Source organism: Apis laboriosa, unplaced genomic scaffold, assembly GCF_014066325.1.
Source record: "Apis laboriosa isolate Shangri-la unplaced genomic scaffold, ASM1406632v1 scaffold16_cov148, whole genome shotgun sequence".
Lineage (NCBI taxonomy): Eukaryota > Metazoa > Arthropoda > Insecta > Hymenoptera > Apidae > Apis > Apis laboriosa.
In genome coordinates, this window is record NW_025222129.1 from 4,781,758 (window position 1) to 4,808,215 (window position 26,458).

Below are 26,458 nucleotides of genomic sequence, written 5' to 3' on the forward strand. Positions count from 1 at the left end.
AATAGTATATATTAACAAAAGAAATTTCTTTAAAATCTTTTCATATTACAAATATTTCATTAATATGTCACATTTTTAAAAATTTTTTAAAAATATTACATTTTTTAGTTTTTCATATTTAATTTTGTTTAATATCTAGTTTTTCAATACTGTAGCAATTATTTTCTTTTTATATTATTTGTTCATATAATATTTCTGAATTATCTATGTAATTATGTTACAAAGAAAAAAATATATTTCTTTGTAATATTGATTTCATTTAAAATTTAAATCCTTGTAAGCAGTCTTCTATAGCAATATTTTAATTGATTTTAAATTTTGATTAAAATATATCATTTTTTTTTAATAATATTCATATTAAGTGATAATCTAAAACAATAAAATTTATATAAAATGCTATTATATACATAATATTATAAATAAATAATTATTTTATTTTGAATTATTTTGAATTATTACCTATCTCATTTTTAATGTGCATCTTCAAATAGACTTCAAAACTTGTAATTTTGTATTATTTTACAAATTATGAGAATGTACCTATAATGATCATAGATTTTATAATTTATAATAGAAAAAAATACATTTAAAAAAATAATAGAATTGAATAGAATAATAAAAATAGAATTTTATACTTACTGAAGATATAATTCGAAGATGGATTAATAATGATGCGAGTTCAAGGTCTTCACTATAATTATTTTGTAATGGAACACTTCTATATCCAGATCGTAGACATCGCACCTTAACGTATTACGAATTAAAAATATTTGAATAGTAATTTAAAAATAATAATGATTTTATATAATATACATACAGGATAAGTGGCTTGTCCAATAAAATTACTATCACCAAACATATCTTCATCTTGCACAACAAATCGTATGAATGCGAAATATGGATTAAAAACTTCAAATTCACAGGATTCATTCCACATAGGATTGAATCCATTATCAGCTATAATGTTAATTTAATTATTATCCATATATCAAAATATTTTAATATATAAAATTTCCATGCTTACGTATTGTTCTTGTTGTTAATTTTGTACCAGAATCAAAATCCGCTCCTATAATTTCAATTTCAACAAAAGGACTAGCTATACCTCTTCCTGATCGAATTAAATGCCTTGCACCAATAACTTTTAAAAAAAACTTAAGTGATTCTACTCCATATAAACAATTCTTATCATATGGATTAAAATCATCTCTAAACATAAATTCAGGTTTTAAGATGTAACCACAATTGCCATTTTCTTTAAATTTGGCTTGATTAAGTTGCATTGATTTATCACCAGTTTGATAATTCAATGCTACCATCTGACAACCAGCATTCCACATTGGTACAGGATTATAATTTGATGAATCAATTCGTTGTCCTTTAGGATATACTCTACTAAATTGAATCTATAAAATTATAATTGTAAATATCTTTATTTTTTTAATTTGAAAATTAAATTTTATATTTATGTAATTTACCTGATGATATTTTATAAAAAATTTGTTTTCTTGTTGACACATAAGTTTTTCAGCTTTAGTTTCAGGAAAGCTACTCATTTCATTAAATGTAAAACCTTTTGTTTTTATTCTGTCTAAATTGAATGCAACAGATCTGCAGTAAACTATTAGATTAGACATTTCTTTAGCAATTCTCCATGCACGTTCCATTTCTTTATGTTGATTCTCCTAAAAAAAAAATGATTTATATGATATAAAAATGTTATAATAATTAGTGATTATTTAAATTCAAATTATTACTACTTCTTTAAAAATATAAAAATTTATAAATTTACTCTGACACTGGCATTTTGAGCAGTTTCTTTAATACTGGACATCCATTCTAATGCTGTATCTTCTGAAGAAGTTGCTACTTCAAATACTGAGCACATACTAGGATTTTGTATTCTTAATATCCATTTTAAATCAGGTCTTCCTCCTACTCTTAATTCAACAACAGCACCCATAATATCTAATGAACCTTTCTGTAGACTACCAAACATCATAGAATCTGCTGACTGAAAATAAAAATAAAATAATATATAACTATATTTAATGCTTTATTTAATAATATCTAAAATCATAAAATAAAATAATTTACATCTCCTTGATTATCTTGCGGTTTTATTTCTTCTACATAACTAGCAGGAAACCAATGTTGCTTTTTACCACCATAATCTCCTCGCCACCAACCACCACTTTGTCGATGTACGTTTGTTATTATAGCATGTTTTACTAACGTTAATTCATCATCCCTTCTTGCTTTATAATCATATATAGCTTTTACAGTTACCTTTAAAATAAATTAAGTTTTTTAGATTTTATATAGCTCATTATCTTATTATTATCTTATTTATATAACTCATTACTTTATTTTATATAATATTTTTATATAATTTATGAATTATTTCAAATCTTACTTTCGAAGTAAAACTAGTAGGATCCATATAACCAGGAATACCATAAACAGATCCATCATCTATATCCTATGAAATAAAAAAATTTGACAAATTTATATGTCAAAAAAATTATTTAGTATCAAAAATATAAAATGTACTATATACCAGTTCTATTTTTCTAATAACATCTTCATTTACAGGATGACTTAATTTGATTTTTTTATATAATGGATGTCTTTCATAATAATTAACTAATTCAACCAAACTTTCAAATTGCACAGTACCAATAGTATACAGACGCCCTTCTAATTTAATTCTGCAATGCTTAATTTTATTTTCTGCTCTGAAATGATGTAAAAAAAAGGAAAAAAAACAATAAAACTTCAAAGTATATTAATTAATATTTTAAAATATTTTACCTAAAGGATATAGCATAAGAATTATTTTCTTTTTCACTCGGTCTTACTAAAAATGCACCATCTGTAGGAATTCGTTTTAACATTTCTTCAGCTAAAGTTCGAGTACATTCTGCATGCCACCATTCTTTCTCTTCATGTTTATTTGGTTGCGGAACTGGTTCTTGAAGTGTGATTAAAAATTCCTATTCGTTTTATTTAGAATATTTGTAAATCAATAAAACAATATTATAAAAACAACAAAGATAATTATTACTTAAAATATTGTTTCTTCTTACTTGACTTCTTAATGGATGACTGCGGTAATATGTAATTAAACTATATAAACTATCAAAACAATTTGTATCAATAAGATAATATTGTGTTTGTCCCATTTCTTGTTTGAGTTTAATACGACAATGATTTACTTTGCCTTTGCGCCAAAAAGAAAGACAATAATCACCCACAAATGTAACGCATTGTCGAACTAAAAATGTTCCATCGCTAAGATGTGAATAACGTCGTAATAATTCTTCTGCTTCTTCTCTTCCTCTTGCTAATTTACCATGAAACCATTTTTCTCCAAAATGTAATTCATCATTTGGTACTCCCTATATTATAATCAACGATTAATTTAATTATATAATAAAATTTAACAACTTTATTTAAATTTATTTAAAATAACATTATTTAAAATTTAAAATGTACATACATCAGTTGGTCGCCGAATTACAGTTTCTTCATCATCATCATGTTCGTTTTCTTGGGTTCTAGAAAATGTATCTGTATAAAATAATTTTTGTTGCGTTAATACAAAAAAATGTGGATTCCATTCTCTATCAACAGGATCTTCAAGATATAGAATGCCATTTTTAACTGTATTTCTAAGATCCATTTCTTGTCTACTTTCATCATTTCGAATAAGAAATGATGTTTCGTCAACGCCATCAGGTAATTTTTTGTGTTTCAATATAATTTTTCTTCTCAGTGCATATGGTGATGGTAAACAAGTTTCATTTTTATCTATAGATTGAACTAATAACATATCGCCAAATATATCTTGCATTGTAATTGCCATTTTACGTTGTTGAGGTAAAGTACAATTATCTTCAATAGATAAAATAACAGGATAACTGTACAAAAAATATATTTATGCTTTTAATTTTTAGAGATAAATACTTTAATAGACATTACTAAGTACTTACTCAGAAGTAGCAAAAGCATGTTCTTTAATGGTTTTTATAACATCCAAAAATTTAATTTTTGTAGTTAATGTATGTCCATGAAAAATAAAGGGCATTCCATCTGGCCCATCCCAACAATCAAGTTCTATACATCTACATCCAGTTCTTAATGCACGAACATAAGCTTGGCAACTACTTTCACTGCTAATTTGATCTCCCATTAAATATCTATAAAGATATTTTAATTAAATATTTTACAGATTTTAGATTTATTTTTTTGGAGAGAAAGAAAAAAAAATAGTAATTACGTATTATGTGATGATGCTATCCAATAATTCGCAAGAGATTTGGTCATATCTTGATAGATTCGTGAGTATTTTGAATCCCAAACAGAATTTTGTTTTGAAAATAAAAAATCAATAAATTCCGAAAACGTAAAATGCGGTTCTTGTACATCTCTTTGAGGATCTTGTAAATAATCTCTAATAAAACATGACACTTCAACTTCATTATTTCCTAAAGGATCTTGTTGTTCAGTTATTAAAAAATTTTGGAATTCTTGAACAGTCACAATCTGTCCCGTTTTAGAATAATTAAGTAATTTACTCCAATCTGTAAGATTCTATAAAAATGAAAAAATAAAATATAATATACAAAATATTCGAATAAGAACATTAATAAATCAAGAACTCACATTTTGATCAAAGATAAATTTATGATAAAGTATAACAAAATCATCAAAACCAAGTTCATTTCTATTCCTTGTATCTATTTCTTGAAAAAGTTCTCTGAGTTTATTTGTTGCTATCTTACAATTAACTCTGGGTAAAAATGCTTTTATATCTTTTAAAGTAACTCTGTAAAATGTAAATCATTAAATATTTTAATATTATAAATTATAAATAAATTCAAAATTATAAATAAAATAATTTTTACGTTTCTCTTGAATTTTCCATTGCATAAAATTCTTTTCTTAGCCATCTTTCCACTTGTAAAGGATAAGGAGCTTTTATAGTATCTTGAACCAAGCGACGTAATCCTTTTACCCAAAGTTCACATTCTTTTTCACTAAGAGCTAAAACGAAAATATAAAAAGACAAACATATATTATTTAAAATTATATTTTAAATAATAAAATTAAATATTTAATAAATAATAAGGATATATTTACCAGAAATTGAAAGAGTTTTAAGACGAAATTCAGAACCATAATATACAACAAAACATCTAAGATTTTCTATTCTTTTTGCATCTTCTGGCCATTTTTCAAAATCTTTAGAATGTTTTCCTATCTTAATTTCTTTGATTTCTCTTATTTCAACTAAAATCAAAAGACAAATACATTTTTTAATATATATAAAATATATATTTATATATATATTTAATAAAAAATAAAACAATATTATATAACTACATATAAAATATATAATATGTTAATATAACGTGCAAGAATATATTTTTAAATATTATGCATTTGTAGAGATAAAAGCAATTTTTAAAAAATATATATATATTTTTAATTATTATATTACATATGCATGTTTTGTTATAATATATATAATCAATGCATTCACAATTATTAAAATTTTTGATTTTAATCAAATACCCATGCTATCCAATGGGGCTGATCCAATATATCAACAGTATCCATGGGCTCATTTGTTTGTAGACCAAAAATGAAGGAAATGTCCACCAAGATATGCATATATATTTATATAATTGAATATTATCAAATTAAAAATAATGAGGCCAGAAAAAAATATTAATTTAATTTAACATGAGATATAAAACATGTACATAAAAGCTTATAAGATGCAAGTCATTAACTGATTTAGATTGTACCTTTATTATAAACTCACCCATACATTATTCACAAGGACCTTTCCTTCAGGTTTTTGACCTATAAATAGTATCCTCAGATAATATTTTGCCCATTTTTGCTGTAGATATATCTTCATAACCATGCAAAATGTGTGCCTAGAATATTAGGTGAAAATTTATTTCAATTATTGTAGAATAAGTATTTTGTGAATGTATAAATACACATGTTTGTTATTCTTTTATATTCTTTTAATTAATATTTAATAAATGTGTCATAATTAGTAAATTAGTGAATTTATTTTTGGATTACAGAATAATATTGTTATTCTATAAATTATTTTTAATATTTCTGAGAATTGAAGATTTTTTTACCTGAACCATCAAAAGGTCTGAATGTTGCACTCCTTGACCATACAATTTGTCTAGTTTCTCTTCTTATCATAAGAGTTTTTTTTTCTGGTCTTTTCCTTGAAAAAAATTTTGTTACTACAGTTCCTCTTTCAAGTTGACTGATGATTTGTTCCATTTCAGGTATTATACCATTCATGTTTATAATATTATGGATTTGCTATAATAAATAATATATATATTTTAATTAATTATATTTTATGTGTTCTATAAAATTAAAAAAGTTTAATCAATAATAATTTCATATAAAAGAATAAAAAAAATTTATAAATATTATTTTAATTAAATTTTATCTACTTATACATATATATATATATGAGTTTTTGTTATATTTACTGATATTATATTAATTAAATATATATCATTATTATAATATATGCATATATTCATGTATATAATCATTTTATAAATTTCTAAAAATTCAAAGATATTTATGATATGAATATATGTGTTACTTTGAAATAACTTTTATATTTTAATATATTATTATATATAACATATGTTTAAAAAAACATAAAACTTTATTTCACAGTATATTTTATATAATTTATAATTGTTATATCTTTCATTTATAAGCATATAATTAATACTTATAAATAAGAAAATAAAATTTTTTATGTAATTATATTAATATATAAACACATTCACAATGTTTTTATATTAAATGGTATTATATGTATAATAGCATATATAAATATGTACACATATTTTTGTTAAAATGAGAAATAAATTTCTTTAAATTTTATTTTCATTAAATATATATTCCTTAATTATTTTCAAGTTATAAAATTATATTTGACTTTGAAAAAATAATTTATTTAATACATTGTTATATGGAATTCATTTATTAAATAACATAAACATAACCTATATTTATAAAACTCATTTGAATTTTAAATATAGTTTAATAAATAAAATTAAAAAAATTTTAAATCGTAAAATCAAAAAATTTAATATCATAATTATAAATATAAAATAAAATATAATATATAAAAAATATAACTGTTTTTTTATTTTTAATAGTTTAATATAGAATGAATAACACTTGTTTTGTATTATTCATTATTTGTCGTTTTTATAAATTCTTATTATCTTTTTTATCTTATATTACACACATAAAGCTTTATCTTACCTCAATCAGAAATGATATTTTATTAATTATATGATAAAAAAATTCAACTCTCTTATCATTTGTAGGTATCGGTATTATGTCTTCGTTTAGTTTTATCTGGGGATTTTTATTCTAATTCAATGTAATAATTCAATGTAATATCTGTCAATAATAAAATATTATTATATATTTTTATACAATAATCAATAATAATAAATATTATTTTATCTATATTTGTGTTTTGTTTGATAATTTTATGACTAAGATAATTTACTTTATTTTTGTATATCTAGTTTATTTATTTTCTTATATTTGCTAATGTTAGAGAAATTTAAATACAAATACATATTTATATATAGTAAATTTAAATATATACATGTAACAATATATGTACTTATTTAAAATATCGCACGTAATAGTATACAAAATTATAGATTTAAAACAAGAATACGAAGACAAAACAAAGATAAAACGAAGATAAAATAATAAAATTCTATTTAGTAAATTAAATTATTTTGAATGATACACGATTTTAGATTTTACATGTAGATATACATATATATAGTTTGAAAATGAAATTTTAAAATTATTTGATTGTATTTTTTAAATACATATATAGGATATTTTGTATAAATTAAATTATATTTATATTTATAATATCTCAGTTTGAATAACTTAGGAAATTAAGGAAAAATATCTGGATTTTAAATGATTACCTCATAATTTCATCAATTTTATTATCAATATCATATCATCTTAGAGAATTAAACTTAAAGAATTCTTTTATAGATGAACCAATAGATATAAAGAATTCACTAATAGATTTAAGAGTTGATGATTCTTGTTTATAATTTGCATGAATAGAAGATAAACATGATATACTATGTTCTTTAAAATGTATATTTTTATCTGTAGTTTTCTGCAAATAAATTGAATTAATTATTTCTTAATTTATATTTTTTATAATTATAATATAAAAATATTAATAATTATAATTAAGAACATGAAACTTACATGATTAATATTTTCTTTATAAGATGAAATATATTTAGAATCACTATCATTTTTAATTTTTTTAAATTTTTTTAAGAATACCAAACAACTATTATTTGATTGCATATCTGGATCTGCTTCATTGTCCTTTTTCAAATACATAATTTGTGAAGCATCCAAGTTAATCTATATATATAAATTTTAAAATTTATTAGAATAAAAATAATAAATTTTTTAATTAATAAAAAATTATATATGCACCTCAGTTTCTTTGTTTGATCTTTTTCTTTTACCAGCAACTATAGGTATATTTTCAGATGGAAATAAATTAAGGTTGTTATGCCTTAATGGTTTTCTTGAACTGCTATCTTTTCTTAATGTTTGCCTACATTCTGCATACTAAAATAAAAAAAAAGATAAAAAAAAATACAGATTAGTTTTTAAATTTAATAAATATTTAAATAAAAGAAATTTTTATTTCTTAATAATACCTTTTTTATGGAATTTTGTATTGCTTCTATCCATAAATTACTATCATCTTTCTCAGAATACAATAAGAGTGTCTCATTTAAACAAATGACACGAAATAATCCACCACTCAAAACTGATTCAATTTTACATTTATTTAATGGTAAAACACAACATACGGTCAAAGAATTTTCTGGATCACCTTTACAATATAATAAAATGTCATTCAAAAGAATAAAATATCTTTTATATACAGAACTTCCACGTCTCGAAACTCTCATTAATGATCCTTGTTTAATCAATTTTCTACCAGGTTTTACCAAATTAATTGGGTTCATAATACATTTTTGAAGTTTTAGTAATTTTTGTGATTCTTCATATTGTTCAATGAAGGTATTTATATGTCTTGCAGCTTTTTCAACTTCTACTAAACATACTATGAAAACAATCAATTTATTATATCTATTGATATCTATTCTAATTGATATTAAAATAATATTATTATATATAATATTGAAATAATATTATATATATTATATATATATTAAAAAATATTTTATAAGTATTTTACAATTATTTTAAAATTACCTTGTAAAAGATTATATTCTTTATGTTTATTAGATGTATGTTGCAAGACTTCTTTCAAGAGTAATTTATATCTAGGCACCCTTTGTATTGGTGTAATTAATAGTGAAGGTAATTTTCTGCCAACTTCTGGTCTTGTTTCTTGTTTACTAATAAAATTCTTAAACTCAATATCATTTTCTTGTTTATTCTAAAAAAAATTTATCTGCATAGAAATAATTTTTAACTAATAAATTAATAATATAATAATATATACCTGTAATAATAATAAAATTTGTTCATAATCATAAGCATAAATAGAATATAACTTAAAAAATGGAGCAAGTTTGTGAAATGCATCTGCAATATTTTGTGGATCTTCTTTTAATTCTTGTATTAATTCTCCACTAACATTATATAATGTTTTTATGTTTTCAGATAATGTTGAAAGTAAATTATGATTTAATAATTTTTTTTCAAACATAGGTTGTATAAAATACTGAAAAAAATATATATATTTGTATGTTTCATTTTCATCATTATATATTATTATATTATTATATCATCATCATTATTATATTATAATACTTTTAAATAGTACATAATTTTTAATATTTGAATAACATATTTTGAATTTTGAAAAATATATTATTAAATATCCATAGAAAATACCTCCATTAAGATTTCTAATTGCCGTAAATATGTAACTTCTGTCGTTAAAATTTCTTGAATAGCTTGGAATCTTAAATTTTTTTCTTTTTCTTCAAACTGTTTTTGATTACTTTCATTTAAACTGTTGAGAACTGAAAATTTTATATTATATAATTTGATAAAAAATAAAATATTAATTGTATATTATCTGTATAAATATCTTAAATTTTAATTTAATTTATTGAATTATTAATTACATGCACCTTTCATACGACTACGCATACTTAAAATATTTCTATCATTTATAATTTTCTTCAATTCAAAACTAAGAGGAGTTTGTGGTGATCTTGGAGAATTCATATTTATGTTATAATATGTTTCTTATTTAAATTATTGAATAATGTATTATATTTTTAATATTGTTATTATATTAATTTCATACTTTTTTATAAAATTAATTCTCAAATTATAATTATAATCCTGAAAATTAAATACTTTCACAAAATAATTCTTATCATTTAAATATTTTATTTAAATTCAAAATATCAACAAATTTTATGTTATTGTTTAAACTGTTTTACTGGTTGATTAACAAAGTTCCAATAAAAGTTAGATGATACTAAAAACTAGTGATTTTTTAAAATTTATGTTGGTCATACTGTAATATTTGAGGACTACTATATACAAGTTGTCGAATATCAAAACATATGATGATGAAGTGACAATTTCACGAGAATCAAGTTGTTAATACTTGCAAGCTGTATTCTTATAAATCTATTATTATCTGTAGTGACACGCAGAGGACCGATAAAACATTAGAAATATAACGTTATAGTACGATATTCAACATTAAAAAAAGGTACGATATAGTTGATTTATATCTCAAAAACTTACAAATTCGTATACCAGCTGTGAAATGTCACGTCCGGTGAATAATAATTAATTTAAAAAAATATTTATTTATAAAAAATACATTTAGTAATATTATTTAAATTCACTTACAATATATATTTGCTGTTTTTTTTTGAGTTATTTAATTACATAACAAAATATATAATTGATACGTTTATTTATTTTTTTAATTAAAAAAAGCTTAATTATAATTTAAAATAAAAAAGAAAACAAATACACTTTGTGTATAAATTATATTAATTATTTGTAAGTATTATTATTTATTTGTGCAATATATGATGTAATTGTTAAATAGGTTATGATACATGCAATGCTATAGGTTATGTTCTGCATTAATTGTAGTTGAAATTATTAATAATGAATTTAATATGCAAAATTTATAATATACAAATTCAAATTGTATTTTAATATAATTTTCTTATAATAAATATAAAAATAGTAATTATATTTATGAAATATATAATAATAATAAAAAAGCTTCTAATGTATATTATAAATTTCTGTTTTAACTACAATTTTAACTATAGAAATAAAACAAGTTTTTAATATTATATTCTATTTATTCTAATTATGTTTAGATATTTTAATTTAAAATTTATTATATTTATAAAATATATGGAAAAGATAAAAATGTAATGATAAAAATATAAGAATATATAATAATATATGATAATCTAATTTTTTTCAGAATATTTACTTCAAATCTTATAGAATATTTCATTCATTTTGATTTGGAAATGTATATATACAACATGTATAAATATTTTTTAAAAAATTTCATACATGGAAGTTGTATGAGTAGAAACTATTAGCTGTTACATCATCTTAAAAACAAATATTATATAATATTTAAAATGCCACAAGTGGATGGTGCTACAATACCAATAACGAATAATCAGAACAGTGCAACTGTACATAATAATCATAATACAAGTAGTTCAACTCGATCAGCCTTAAATAATAACAATATGAATACTGCTAGAAATAATAATAACCAAAATCCACTAGTTAATGTAAGGGATAGGTTGTTTCATGCAATATTTATTAAGGCTGCATTAACTTATGCAAGAACATTTCCACGACCTGTCAGAAGATTTATAGAATTTATAGTTTTATTGAAGGTAATTATATTTTAAAAATAATTGGAGTATTATATATAAATTAATTTAATATTATATATTTTAGGCTATAGCAGCATTTTTTGTTTTGGCTTATATTCATATAGTATTTTCACGAGCACCAACTAATTGTTTAGAACACATAAGAGATGATTGGCCGCGTGATGGTATATTAAGAGTTGAGATACTTAAAAATGGAGGAGAAGATTATAGTATAGAAAAGAGTTATGCAAAAGAAGAAAAGTTACGACAAGAAAAAGTTGATGATTTAACTAGTGCTTTAGGAATATTAACTAGAGATGGGTAAGGGAAAATATAATTTATAATAAATTTTAACATTTCTTTTCAGCATTAAATATTTCTACATATTTATTTTATATTAGATTTATCAATATCGAACCATCAGCTGTTGATGAAGAACGTGATACTACTAATGCATTGAATGAAGAAAATCATGACAGTTTAACATTGTCTGAAAAAGAAATAGTTATTCGAAGTGCCACTATTTCTGGTGAAACACAAGATCCAAATTTAAGTATTACTAATACAACAACAAGTCCTTCTTTACCTACTAAACTTTGGAATGAAATGAATGTAGACAATAAAGAAGTAAATATAAATAATTAAAAAATATTTATATTATTTTATATTATTATTATTACATATTATTTATATTATTTTTATAGTATATTTTTATTTATATATAAATGTAATATTGATTATATTATATGGAATATATTATATTAAATTACATTGAAAATATATTTCAGATATCAGATAAAAAACTATCCTTAACAAATACACAGAATAATACTATAGGACAAGATAATAAATCTAATAAAGAAGATGTTATTCGACCTTTAAAGGATTCAAATTCTGAAGTTAGGGCAGGTATAAGCTATACTGTATCTTCTAAAGAACTTAAAAATAACAATAAAAGCGTTTAATAACTATTATAACTATCTTTTAAATAAATAATTTTTTTCAGGTGATGGTTATATTGTAGAATATTCATTAGAATATGGTTTCTTGAGATTATCGCCTGTAGCACGGCAAAGATTAAATATTCCTGTAAAAATCGTTACTTTAGATCCTGTTAACGATAAATGCTTTGGCGATGATTTTTCAAGATTAATACTCGATGAACTTTTAGGATATGATGATTTATTAATGGCAAGCATTAAAACATTGGCAGAGCATGAAGATAATCAAGGCTTTTTACGGTAAATAAATCTATTTATCTATTGTTCACATTATTTGCTCTTATATATAATAAATTTATTTTATTTTATAGAAATGTGGTAACAGGAGAACATTATCGATTTGTAAACATGTGGATGGCTAGAACTACATATCTTGCTGCATTTTTTATCATGTTAGTTTTTGTAAGTATATATACTTTAATAAGCAATTAATAGTTTAATATAATTTATGTATGGATTTCAGTTATCAATAATATTTTAGAACTATAAATGACAAAATTAAAATTAAAATTTCTTTTTTTTTTTATTAGGATCGAATATTAAATATTTTATGAAACAAAGTAATTATTAATTTTTTATTTATTTAAATATTAAGATGTATAACTTAATAATTTAGAAATTCAATAATTTTTTTAAATTAAATTTTTCTTTCTATTATTTATGTAATGAAAAATTATATTACTTATATTATTGAATTATTGTATATCATTGTATTGTATATCATAATATCATTATAATATCATTATAACATTATAATGATAATTATAGTTCTAGAATGATATAAATTAGATTTAGTTTCATATATTATATGTTTTCAATTCATATATATTCTTTCTGTTAAGTGATTGCTATCATATATATTCATATAGTATGTAAAAGGATATGGCAATCAATTCAAAGTAACCATGCACTGAGATAACTCACGTATAACTCTCCAATCTCTTGTACCTTCACATTTTGTGATCCCTTTGGAATTGAATAGTTGGATATAAATCAACTTTATTAGATGTCTCATATTCGTTATAGAAATCCCAAGTTGATCATTTTGTATCAAATTACTCTCAAATGCATGTTTTATTACAACTAATAAAAGATAATAATTGTTAGAAATTTTGGGTTTCAAATCAATAATGATTATTACTATTATAAATAATTGTTTAATTGATAAATGTTAAAAATATTAATTTTGAAATCTATAATTATAAGTTTAAAATGATAAAATTTATAATCAATTTTTTTTTAAATGCTATTTAAAACAATTTTCGTTAAAAGGTAACATAACTTATACTTTGTAATTGAATAAGTGATTTGCGTCAATGTTTCATTGGTAGTTGCATTTCAATATAAACAGTACGCATGTCTGATGGATTGTGAAATTTCGGGGTATTCCCCGGGTGTTAGGAAGTGATTGGATCATATACGGACCAACGAATAGCTCCACTCGTGTTTAATGGGTTTACGCCGAGCGAACAAATGAGTAATATTGCATACTACTAACCGCGATTCAAATGCAATGCATTGCGGGGAAGTCTACATTTAGTTCATATCTAGGTATAGTGAAAAGCCAATTATTTTATGCATGAATAATTTTAGGAGAAAAATTCAAATATGAAACGGAAAAATATTTATTTATTATTCATTAAAGTAATTTTTGTATTTATATAAATGAATATTATATTATATAACATATATTATATACATATATATATATATATATATATATATATATAAAAATTAAATACAATGTCCAATTATATATTATATATTATATATATATAATTATATATTATATAATTGGACATTGTATTTAATTTTTTTTTCTTATTTTTTTCAATTGCTTTTTTTTTATTTCATAATTAATCTTAATATTGTTATATTAATGACTGAATAAATATTACTTTATAATATTTAATATATAATATTTTTTTTGTAATATTTGTAATGATTTTAAATTATATAGATTTTTAAAAAAGGCATTAGGAATTATAATTAATCTAATGTTGTTAAAATTATAATTATGATATTTTGATATAATTATGATCATGATTTGATTTTTTTTCTTTTTTTTTTCTGTATAGTAATTCTTAGTATAATTATGATTTAATTAAAACAACAATTTATTTGAAAATTAATTTTTTCTATGTTGAACGAAATATTGAAACTATTGTTTTTTTTATAAAATTATAAAATTATGTTATAAAATTTTAATATTTCATATGAAATATTAAAAATGTCTGAAATGAGAAATGAATCTCGTGCCATAACACGTGAATGTTACTTCAGTGCTTGGGATACTATTTGGGATTACCTTTGGTCAAGCCACAGTAGAGTCACGTGTACAGAACTGTCGCACATCTATATATTATCCCATATTTCCTCTGTCATATGCACATGACATTCTATGGATATCTTATACTATAATACGATTTACTTGAAAATATTTTCTTTTTTTGTTTTCCTTTATTTTATCGTGCATTTTTTTTCTTGTTTTAATAGAAAACTATTATTAGTTCTTTATTAAATTCATCTAAATTTTTTTATTATATATATTTATTGTTTTCAATGTCACAATAAGGTTATCTTTTTAAAAACAATTTGATAAAAATATAATATATTGAAAAAAAGATCAGAATATTTGGAAATAATTAAATTTATTTTTATTTTCATAAAAATAACAATAAAAAATAAATACAATTCGAATAATTCAGAAGTAAATTGAATAAATTTTAATAATATAACTAATACAAAAATGCAAAAGCTAAATATACTATTGTACTGATTATACAATTGAGAATCTAATAAAGAGTACATATGAAAATGCTAAAATGCATGATCAATAATTTAGCTAAGAAATCAAATATTTTATTTGATATCAGAATTTTTAATATTATATAATAACACAAGTGTTTATTAAATATTTTTATTATAATAATTATAACGATATAAATTTGACTTTTGACTTTGGTAGTCATATACTTTGGTAGTACTGACATATAATTGCAATTTTAAAATTAGTTAATATTAGTTAAAATTAGTTAATAAATTCAGTTAATTATTACAAATTGTTATTTATGAATTCAAGCTTTATTTTGTTTAAACCAACAGTGTTGTGAATAAAATATATAGTGAATTTATAATGAATTGTTTCTTAAATAATATTTTTAAAGTGCGTCATATTCATCTCAATATGACGCATACAAGATGTCCTAAAAATGCATATATGTATGTATATTTATTTAAAATTTTTTTGATATCATTATATTATTTATATTATATTGATTAATATTAGATTATTTTAACAATTTGATCTATTTTAAAATTAAAGAAAATTTAATAAAATTATGAATCATTTTTATTAAGAAATTTATTAAAATAAACAAAATTTTTAAGCATCAAAAAGTATGGTTATCTTTTTCAACGTTGAACTGTCTTTTCGTGTTTCCTATTTAAATAATTTGTATCGAAATTAGTATACAATTCTAAAAGTGATTGAAATATTATATTTCGAGAAATATTAAAATATTAAAAAGAAATGTATAATATAATATTAATAATTTTATAAAATAATAATTAATTTGTTTTCATTTTCAAAATAGAAGATTAAAATATATTAAATTTATAAAACGATTTTACGTGAAATCAATTTTTTTTCAGAAATTCGAGATTTTCTTTTTTTTTTATCGCCTTTCTTATAAATAACATTGTTGACGCATCTGCAAAGTACGATTAAACGTTTCTGTTATCAAGGTTGCTCATAGTAAATAGTGAATTATCTCGGGGGTGTCAGGTGCTAGTTCAATCTGAACCATTCGCAATTCAATTGCATTATTCGTTCTCAACCTGGTAACCGAGTGCGACTGTCGATTTGCAATTTGCTTCGTATCCTATCTTTATTGCAATTTTCTTTTACGAAATAATAAATATTATCGCTTTGATACACATTAATCGATATTTCACATAAAAAAAAAAGAAATTTATTGAAATTGTATGTTCATTACATAATCATAATTACTATTATTATAATTAATTGATAATATATTATTATTATTATTATTATTATTTCGAATAAAAAATATATTTACGTAAACATTTAGATTGTAGAAATTAAAAAAAATTTAATTATGTAATATGACATTTTTTTTCTTCTTCTTTCTAAATTATTTAGATAAAATATTCTAAATATTCAGATATTACATATATAAATATATGTATGACATTGAAAAATATAATGTACAATGATATAATTTTTTATTTAATTGATTTTTTCTATATATTATATATATATTATTTTCTATATATTTTCTATATAATATGTATTTAATTATTTCAGACTATCTCCATTTCAATGTTACTACGGTACTCGCACCACCAGATTTTTGTCTTCATTGGTAAGTGATTGTATTTATAATCGTACTACATAAAAATCATTGATTGTGCTTGTTTTTATAATGTCGTTTTTTTATTATAAATAGTTATTTATATATATATTTACAATATATATTTACAAATTTTGATAGATTTATAAAAATTTATATATAAATTTTATTCATATTCAGGTTTTCATAAGAAAGTTTTGAATTTGAATATTTTTAAATTTTAGACTATTTCAGACTATTTATTTGTAACAAAATTATTATAATTCATCTATCAATAATATAAATATAATTTTTTTTTTTATAAAATTACATAATATATAATTTTTATAAAATGTATGCATACAATCATAAAAAAATATTGAATTGCATTATTTTCGATTTATATCACTGAATCGTTTATACGATATTTAAGAATCAAATAATTAATTACAAATTAAAGAAACTTTGTTTAAAGTTACATATTATTTTTCTTTCAACGATTAATCTTCGATTCGATCTATGATACGAAAGGCAAATGCCCTCTATATCTGATAATTCCACACGACAGAATTAATTGATTTCCGTATCTGTAGCCTTTATAAAATTCAAGCTGATATTGTTTCTAAAAATCATTTATCTGTAAAAGGAAATCTTATAATGCACGTTATCTGAAAATCTGAGGTTAACACCCTCTTATCCGGAATAGTTCTCCTGCAAAATTTTTGCTCTCCCTCCTTGTCCATTTCCATTATATAGGAGAATTTGTTACCATTCACGACATTCTTTGAACAGTCAGTTTCTAACTTCTTACGTGTCTTCGTAACAATGCAAGTGTCACATTTGACTGCTTTCGAGTTACTCTTTACTACTTTGATCTTCATCATCTTGGCCAAGCTTACTTCAATACTGTACACACAGTTCACTTATTGGAAGAGGAACAAAGTTCCGTACGTACGGTCAAGTCCTTTATTTGGAACCGCTTGGAGAGTGTTCTTTCGCCTCGTCAGTTTCCCCAATTACTGTAAATATATTTACAATTATCACCCGGATGCGAGATACGTCGGAGTGATGGATTTCGCCACGCCGACCGTGATCGTGCGCGATCCAAAACTGATCAAAGAGATAGCCGTGAAGAATTTCGACAATTTCCCGGATCATCGAAGCTTCGTCACCGAGGAGATGGATCCTGTATTCGGGAAGAACGTGTTCTCATTGAAGGGTGACCGATGGAGGGAGATGAGGAACACACTGAGCCCCTCGTTCACGGCCAACAAGATGAGATTCATGTTCGATCTCGTGTCCAAGTGTTCCCGCGATTTTGTCTCGTGTTTGCACGATCGTTTGGAATTTTCCTCCGAGATCGAGGCGAAGAGCGTGTTCACCAGATACTCGAACGACGTGATCGCCACGGTTGCCTTCGGTATAACCGTCAACTCGATCGAGGATCCGGACAACGAGTTCTACAAGAGGGGTATCGATGTATCCACGTTCTCCGGCACGTTTCGTTTCATAAAATTCATGCTGTTCCGTTTGAACCCGCGTCTGACGAGGATGGCAGGCCTCACGTTCCTGTCCCGCGCTACGTCCAAATTTTTCTGGAGAGTGATCTCTGAAACGGTGACCGCTAGGAAGAGACGCGGCATCGTCAGACCGGACATGATACACCTCCTGATGCGGGCGACCGATTCCAAGAAGAAATCCACCCACGAGATGACCATCGATGACATCGTGGCGCAGGCGTTCATCTTCTTCCTGGCCGGTTTCGACACAACTTCCACCCTGATGTGTTACGTGGTCTACGAGCTTGCCCTGCACCAGGATATTCAACGGAGGCTGCGCGAGGAAGTGGACCGCCTGTTGGACGATGGGATGGAAATCTCTTACGAGGACACGTTGGGAATGGAATACATGGAGATGGTGATATCCGAGACCCTTAGGATGCATCCACCGACGTTGTTAATCGACAGACAGTGCGCCAAGGAGTTCCATTTGCCTCCAGCGGGTCCAGGCTACGAAGGTGTTACGATACATCCCGGTGAAAATATTTGGTTCCCCGTTTTCGCGATCCATCGTGATCCCGCGCATTTCCCCGATCCGGACAACTTCGATCCCGAACGATTCAATCGTGAGAATAAGAATGGCGTCGATCCTTACGCGTACATACCTTTCGGGGTTGGCCCCAGAAAGTGCATTGGCAATCGTTTCGCGTTGATGGAAACCAAACTTTTGATCGTTCATCTATTGCGAAAGTTCGTTATAAAGCCTGGCGAGAGAACCAAGCATCCCATTGTGTATAAGAAGGCTGATTTCACGTTGATGCCGAAAGATGGGTTTTGGATCACTTTCGAGAAGAGAAACAATTAATTAAACTTACCTTCTTTTATTACATGTTATTTATAACATCGAGGTACGCTTGATGGCGAAGGATAATTCGATAAAGACAGGTTGTATTTCTGGTAAAGTTTAATCTAAATTCTAATTTTAGTTTCAATTTTTTGAAACTAAAAATCGGGGGAGGATTGTATATAAATTATTCGTACAATATCTTGATAAAAAAGTAAGGTGAATTAATTATATTTAATATATTTAATCATATACATTGTTATTGCAATAAATTATTAAATCTTACAACGTTTCATCAACAATTATTACACCAAAATCGATCTAAAAGATATTGTTATCTTTTAGAAATCTTATCACGTGTCATAATATTCTACTATAAATAATTGCAATGATAATAAATTTTTAAATCATCGTAATCTTTAATCAATAAAATTTTTTCTTCGTCGAAATTATTTCCCGTTACAAGCAAATATACTCTCGCATCTATACTTTTGATTAATAATAATAATTTTTCCTTTTAATTAAAAAAAATTGAAAAAATTATTACGAAATTATCATGCAAATTGATATTTGCATCACTCGATGCACTTTCACTCGAAATCACCTTATAGAAACATCGAAATATTCGGGACACGATCCCGTCGCATTAATAAAACGAAATTGAATCGATGTTCGGCCAAAAAAAAAAAAAAAAAAAAAGAAAAAAAGAAAAGGAAAAAAAAAAAAAAATCGTCCGTGGAAAGAGTTCATTGTACGCTTGTCCCATTTTTTGATCGGGGCATCGAGTTTCTTAAAATTACTCGTGCATACCCAATAGCGTATCACGAGAAGAGAAGAGGAGCAACGTGATAATGACACCATTCCCTCTACCGCAACGATAAACTCTGTACACATTGCTCGGCTCATATTTATAACCTTGTAGCTCACGCACGATAGTCATTTGCGGTTGAGAGTGCGATGGAGATTCTATCGACCTCGTCAGTGTTTACTTTAACGGTGATCGCTTTGATCACCGTGATTTTATCGAAGTTCTTCCCAAGCAACAGACGTATTGGAAGAACAATAACGTGGCTCGCATCAGACTCGTTCCGATTCAGACTTGGCCCGTTTTGGAAATTCTTCATCCTGAAAGAATATTAGTTGGTCCAGTTCTTCCATTTCTGTCCGCAGAAGTATAATTATCGTCCAAACGCGCGAGATATCGTTGGAACGATGGATTTCACTTTGCCGTGAATCCGTCAATTAATCCGGAAGGTAGCTTCGATCGTTTCACCGATCATAGATCTTCGACGAGGAACGTATTTTTTTTCTGAGAGGCGAAGAAGATGAGGAACATTCTCTCTCTCCTTTACAATCAGCAAAATGAGATCGACGTTCGAAATTGCTCGCGACAGTTTGTGGATTATTTGCATTCCGAATATATCCTCCTCGATGGACACGAAAGAAAGGGTTCAACAACGACGTGATCTCGTCTATCGCCTTTTGAATTGGAAATGGAAGACAGAGACAACGAGCTCTTCGCGAGAGGAAGAAATATTTTCGCCAATCTTACGAACATTATTACGATTAAATTTTTATGCGACTTTGTGTCCACGATTAATGAGAGGTATTAGGAATCAGAGTGATTCGTAAAATCATCGACTTTCTTCGTCGTGTTGCAATCTAAAGGAAGCGCGGGGAACGAGGCATCGTTAGACCGGATATACTGCATTTATTGCTAGAAATAAAGAGAAGTTCTACCATCGATAAAATGACTATGGACGATATCGTTTCTCGAGCGATTGGTTTCTACACGGATGGCCCTGACTCGCCTTCTAATTTCACGCGCTTCGTTTTATACGAGCCGATCCTGCATTTGGATGTTCAGGAAAGATTACGGAAAGAGATAGATCGATGAAATTTCTTAGGAATCCTCTGTCGAGGATGGAGTATATGGGGATGGCGATGAACCCTTAGAAAGTACCCCGGTTTGATTTTCGTCGATCGAGTTTGCACGCGAAAATTCGCGTTACCAGGGACTGGATACGATGATGCAACTTTATAACCCGGCGATATCGTTTTTCTCTTTTATATTGGATCACGATCCTAAATATTTTCCCGAGCCGATGAGCTTGGATTTTACGAAAAGAACAAGGGTAACATCGTCCCTTACACGTATCGTTGGAAATCAAGATTTTGATGGTTCGTCTTTTGCGTCGATTTTCGATCAGACTTAACGAGAAGAAAGCCAGAAACTTATCGTTTTTCAGAGAAATAATCTTGTACTCCTGAATCTGGAGGAATCTGGATTAGATTGGGAGAAAGGAGAGATTTTAGATACTTTGATTAGAAAAAAAAAAACTTCGTACATTATTTTGCAAGGAGATTTATACGTATATAGACCAAAGATTTTTGATTTTAATGAAAGTTTAGTGTGAATAATATATAGTGTATATGTAAAGTATAATTGATCGTATATATACGAAGTATATAATTTTTTCTATTAAGATGGGAAATCTTTTTGAGAAAGTGAAATCAATTTTTTCATTTCTTGAATACGATTTTTCTTGGAAATTTGTTTTTTTACAATAGTGTGTACAATAATTTATTTTGCTTTATTTTTAATTATCGTTAAAGAGTATTTTTTTAAATAACTGGAAAAGTCATTTCTAAAACTTTGAGTGTCGATTTCACTTTCTTCAGGTAATATTCTGTCGAAAAGAAAATAACAAAGTTTCTTCACAGATAAAAAATTTTTTATTTTTCGTTTTTTAATTTTTAAATTAACGATGAATTTTTATCTTAAATGTTGTTCGATTTGATAAATCGAAGGGTTGAACGAAAATTATTTTCTTTAATTGAATAATGAAAAGTGAAATTTTGAACGATCATTTTTTCTTTTTTTTTTTTTTAACAATTGTCAATGATTTTAATTATTTTACTTTTCGAATAAAATTTCAAGTATTTATCCGACACGTATATATTTTACACGTATAGATATTTCTAATTTTACAAAAAAAAAAGGGGGAAACAAAATTAGCAAGAATTTATCTATATAATATCTAGTGATGGTGGAGAATCTTTCGTTATTTCGAATTGCTGTTTACGAGGAAAAAACTCGCCGTACGAAAAATCAAACGCGTAACAACGGGAGAATTTCGAAACGGTATTGTGCAATTGCCGATTTAATTCCTCTTTAATTCCCTCTTTTTATCCCTCTTTTTTCTCTTCTCTCCTTTCTTTTTTTCTTTCTTTCTTTCTTTCTTTCTTTTTTTTTTTTTGTCGTATTATTCTCACCCGCGCGGATCAGAATCGACGGCCGACAATTGCTACAAAACGATATTTTCAGAATATCGAGACGAGGAAGAACGCAGTTTGTTCACGTGGTTGACGTAACACAGGCATTCTACCCCCCCTCTCCATCCTCTGTCCCTCGTGCAACGATAAATCCGTATATGTATTCGTCCATATTTATAACATTCCTCCTAGTCACTAGAGACAGAGTACGCTCGTGAACCATCCTTGGTGGCCGATGGAGTCACCGACGTTCCTTTTTTCGTTCAAGTTGTTGGCCATCGGCCTCACGGCGATCGTCCTCGCCAAATTCGTCATTTTATTGCACCATCAGTACAATTATTGGAGAAAGAGGCGGGTTCCCCATGTAGGGGCCGTGCCCGTCCTCGGCTCATCGTGGAGGATATTCACGCGCCGCATGTCCCTTCCCAATTTCTGTTCGCTCGTTTACAAACATCGACCGAGCTCCAGGTACCTCGGCATGATGGACTGTTTCACGCCAGTTGTTGTGGTTCGCGATCCGGACCTGATCAAAGAGATAGCCGTGAAGAATTTCGACCATTTCCCCGATCATCACAGTTTCATCAACGAGAAGATAGACCCTATATTCGGGAAGAACGTGTTCTCATTGAAGGGCGACCGATGGAAAGAGATGAGGAACACACTGAGCCCCTCGTTCACGGCCAGCAAGATGAGATTCATGTTCGAGCTCGTGTCCAATTGTTCCGAGGAGTTCGTCCGTTATCTCTACGATCATCCCGAGTTCTCGAGCTCGATAGAGGCGAAGGACGCGTTCACGAGGTACACCAACGACGTGATAGCGACCGTAGCTTTCGGTATAAGCGTCAACTCGATGGAGAATCGGGAGAACGAGTTTTACGTGAAAGGAGCGGACGCGACCAATTTCGGCGGTATATTTCGATTGTTCAAGTTCATGCTGTTCCGTATGAATCCACGTTTGACGAGGATGGCGGGATTGTCGTTCCTTTCACGGGACACCGCCACCTTCTTCCACAGAGTGGTACGCGAGACCGTGAGAGCGAGGGACGAGAGGAGGATAGTCCGGCCGGACATGATTCACCTTTTGATGCAGGCTAGGGACAAGGATAGGCGGCCCGCAGCCACGAATAATCGGATGACCATCGATGACATCACGGCCCAGGCGTTCATCTTTTTCCTCGCCGGTTTCGACACGTCCTCCACGCTAATGTGCTACGTTGCCCACGAGCTGGCGCTTAACCCGCCCGTGCAGGAGAGATTGAGGGAAGAGGTGGATCGTTTCATGGACGGGGGGAACGGGATGATCACGTACGAGGCACTGTTGAAAATGGAGTACATGGATATGGTCACGTCTGAGACATTGCGAAAATATCCACCGATAGTTTTCATAGACAGGCTGTGCGTGGAGAAGTTCGAATTGCCCCCGGCTGAGCAAGGTTACGATCATTTAATCGTGCATCCGGACAATATCGTTTGGTTCCCTGTTTACGGCCTGCATCACGATCCAAAGTATTTCCCCGAGCCGGAGAAATTCGATCCGGAACGTTTCAACGACGCGAACAAGCGCAACATCGTCCCGTATACGTATATGCCGTTCGGCCTCGGACCCCGGAAATGTATCGGCAATCGTTTCGCGTTGATGGAAACGAAGATTCTGATCGCTTACATGCTGCGCAAATTCCGTATCAAACGGACGGAGAAGACGAGAGCGTCGATCGAGTTCAGCAAGACGAATTTCTCGTTAACTCCTGATCACGGATTTTGGATCGGTTTGGAGAAGAGAGATCCTTAGACTTTTTTTCTTTTTTCTTTTTCTTTTCTCTCTCTCTCTCTCTCTCTCTCTCCTTTCTTTCTTTTTTCTTCTTCTTCTTCTTATTTTTAATTTCGTGATATGGGTAAGCAGTTAAGTGTACGTTGTATTTTTTGTATTTGTTTTTTTTTCTTTCTTTTTTTTTTTTTTCCCCCCTTTGTGAAAGGAATATGTGATATTTAAAGTGAACGGATACTGTTCTAGATTTTTCTATTTTTACCGATTAATATATCGGCAGTATTATAAGTATATAATGGTTTCTTATTAGTATTAGCATATAGTGGTTTCTTTGATTTAACATGATCTTGCGATATGGTTATGAAACGATATATACGAGAATAATTTGATAATTTTAATGGTTATGACTTAAAGTGAATGTATGTAAATGAAAATATATAAATTTCATTGACATTTGACGTGAGTTTTTTGTGCAATAATTTGAAATATTGCCGTTGATTTGGAGCAAGTGTGATCGAAATAAGATGAATCGTGTGATCGATCGTTTTATATATATATATTTTTTTAAATTTCTCTTTTTGTACAAAATCTATTCTCCTCGATTTAGCTTATTTTTCCTTGCGTCTCATCCATTCGAAAATTGTCAAATTTATTTTGCAAACATGATTAGCCAAAATCCGAGAGAGAATTAACTCGCAACAAGTATCGTACGATGGAACGATTTTTCGTCCTCCTCTTCGTAATTCGAATTTCCTTTTTTTTTTTTTTAAATTAACTTTCTAATCTAAAGTTGCAAGCGATGTAAGCGAACACGAGGCAATTCCTTGCGCCCAAAGAAAATGATACGGAATATCTATTTTTCTCGATATTCTTTCTCCTAGCAAATCAGCTTAGAAAATTGCATATGCAATTGACGCAAGTATATACGATAGATTTATAACTCTTATCGTATTTATAAACAATGTTCTACAATTTCTTTCATGTGTCATTTACACGAACACTCAGCTTTCGTAGAAGCTGGCGTGTATCTACTACGTACTCCATGAATCATATCTTATATTGTTAACATATATAACTGCGCAATAATTTTATTTAAATTAAATCTTGGGCGAGGAAAAAAAGAAAGAAAGAAAGAAAGAAAGAAAGAAAGAAAGAAAGAAAGAAAAATTCGAAAAACGAATTCAATCATCTATCTCGCGTTTCTCTATTATCTATATTTTATAAACAATTTCTCTGCAATTTCTTTTGATGTGCCATTTACACACATGCAGCACTCGCTCTACGTAGAATTTTAATTACGTTTCTATCTCCGCGAATCGTATCTTATTATTATTATAATCATCGACTGCGCAATGATTTTTTTTTTTTTTTTTTTTTAAATCTCGAACATTTATTCAGACGGAAAACACTTTAAAGCTCGCACGTAAATTGCACATCGATCGGTTCAATCTTGCGGCAAATCAAAACGGTTTATGAAGAAGGTAGACGAGATACAAGATCTCGTTCTATCGATTATAAAAATATATCTGTATTTTTACACGCAAGTAACAGTTACACTTTGTCTTCGAATCGAAGTCGCACCAGTTCCTTGTTCTAAAAATACGAGCGGTAACAAGCGATACGATTGTTCGATGCTGCATTTATCTTTCTCTTCGTGATTCTACCCTCCGTTTTTTTTTCTTTCTTTCTTTCTTTTTTTTTTTTTTTTTTTTTTTT

The 26,458-nt window shown here is 27.0% G+C and overlaps 5 protein-coding genes across 7 annotated transcripts in view; 3 read left to right on the plus strand and 2 right to left on the minus strand.

Moving 5' to 3' along the window:
- Positions 1-317: 317 nt before the first annotated feature.
- LOC122711003 (1-phosphatidylinositol 4,5-bisphosphate phosphodiesterase gamma-1) lies at positions 318-7,352 on the minus strand. Its single transcript, XM_043929337.1, has 20 exons — positions 7,336-7,352; positions 6,168-6,363; positions 5,146-5,295; positions 4,911-5,049; positions 4,669-4,831; positions 4,283-4,596; positions 3,996-4,202; positions 3,503-3,923; positions 3,090-3,401; positions 2,815-2,996; positions 2,561-2,738; positions 2,417-2,482; positions 2,098-2,289; positions 1,793-2,014; positions 1,479-1,685; positions 1,025-1,406; positions 818-957; positions 640-744; positions 460-540; positions 318-369 (listed from the first exon to the last, which is right to left on the minus strand). Exons 2-19 carry the CDS (start codon positions 6,340-6,342, stop codon positions 520-522), a joined length of 3,576 nt encoding a protein of 1,191 aa, XP_043785272.1. The 5' UTR covers positions 6,343-6,363; positions 7,336-7,352; the 3' UTR covers positions 318-369; positions 460-519.
- A 713-nt stretch (positions 7,353-8,065) lies between these two features.
- On the minus strand, positions 8,066-10,371 carry LOC122711252 (rac guanine nucleotide exchange factor JJ-like). Its single transcript, XM_043929824.1, has 8 exons — positions 10,254-10,371; positions 10,012-10,142; positions 9,617-9,838; positions 9,364-9,550; positions 8,799-9,211; positions 8,569-8,706; positions 8,329-8,493; positions 8,066-8,233 (listed from the first exon to the last, which is right to left on the minus strand). The coding sequence occupies exons 1-8, from the start codon at positions 10,348-10,350 to the stop codon at positions 8,066-8,068; spliced, it is 1,521 nt and encodes a 506-aa protein (XP_043785759.1). The 5' UTR covers positions 10,351-10,371.
- A 343-nt stretch (positions 10,372-10,714) lies between these two features.
- LOC122710961 (membralin) overlaps positions 10,715-26,458 on the plus strand; it is an 80,142-nt gene continuing 64,398 nt past the window's right edge. For all 3 annotated transcript variants that reach the window (XM_043929236.1, XM_043929239.1, XM_043929237.1), the window contains exons 1-8: positions 10,715-10,849; positions 11,591-12,023; positions 12,088-12,323; positions 12,404-12,629; positions 12,791-12,911; positions 13,009-13,243; positions 13,315-13,405; positions 17,334-17,391. In XM_043929236.1, coding sequence (XP_043785171.1) covers positions 11,757-12,023; positions 12,088-12,323; positions 12,404-12,629; positions 12,791-12,911; positions 13,009-13,243; positions 13,315-13,405; positions 17,334-17,391 — 1,234 coding nt within the window. In that variant the 5' untranslated portion in view covers positions 10,715-10,849; positions 11,591-11,756. The remainder of the gene's footprint in view (positions 10,850-11,590; positions 12,024-12,087; positions 12,324-12,403; positions 12,630-12,790; positions 12,912-13,008; positions 13,244-13,314; positions 13,406-17,333; positions 17,392-26,458) is intronic.
- LOC122710966 (cytochrome P450 9e2-like) lies at positions 18,184-19,868 on the plus strand. Its single transcript, XM_043929245.1, has one exon. The coding sequence runs from the start codon at positions 18,184-18,186 to the stop codon at positions 19,720-19,722; it is 1,539 nt and encodes a 512-aa protein (XP_043785180.1). The 3' UTR covers positions 19,723-19,868.
- Positions 23,138-25,542, plus strand: LOC122710964 (cytochrome P450 9e2-like). The gene has a single exon (XM_043929243.1). It carries the CDS (start codon positions 23,213-23,215, stop codon positions 24,764-24,766), a length of 1,554 nt encoding a protein of 517 aa, XP_043785178.1. The 5' UTR covers positions 23,138-23,212; the 3' UTR covers positions 24,767-25,542.

Bases quoted from the DNA above. Each gene is read 5' to 3' on its own strand.
- LOC122711003 (XM_043929337.1), bottom strand. From the start codon at position 6,342: ATGAATGGTATAATACCTGAAATGGAACAAATCATCAGTCAACTTGAA. The intron at 5,296-6,167 runs GTAAAAAAATCT...TTTTGATTTTAG, and splicing joins CAGACCTTTTGATGGTTCAG to TTGAAATAAGAGAAATCAAA. The intron at 2,290-2,416 runs GTAAGATTTGAA...TTTATTTTAAAG, and splicing joins CTACTAGTTTTACTTCGAAA to GTAACTGTAAAAGCTATATA.
- LOC122711252 (XM_043929824.1), bottom strand. From the start codon at position 10,350: ATGAATTCTCCAAGATCACCACAAACTCCTCTTAGTTTTGAATTGAAG. The intron at 8,494-8,568 runs GTGCATATATAA...TTATATATATAG, and splicing joins GATCAAACAAAGAAACTGAG to ATTAACTTGGATGCTTCACA. The intron at 8,234-8,328 runs GTAAGTTTCATG...ATTTATTTGCAG, and splicing joins ATAAAGAAAATATTAATCAT to AAAACTACAGATAAAAATAT.
- LOC122710966 (XM_043929245.1), top strand. From the start codon at position 18,184: ATGCAAGTGTCACATTTGACTGCTTTCGAGTTACTCTTTACTACTTTG.
- LOC122710964 (XM_043929243.1), top strand. From the start codon at position 23,213: ATGGAGTCACCGACGTTCCTTTTTTCGTTCAAGTTGTTGGCCATCGGC.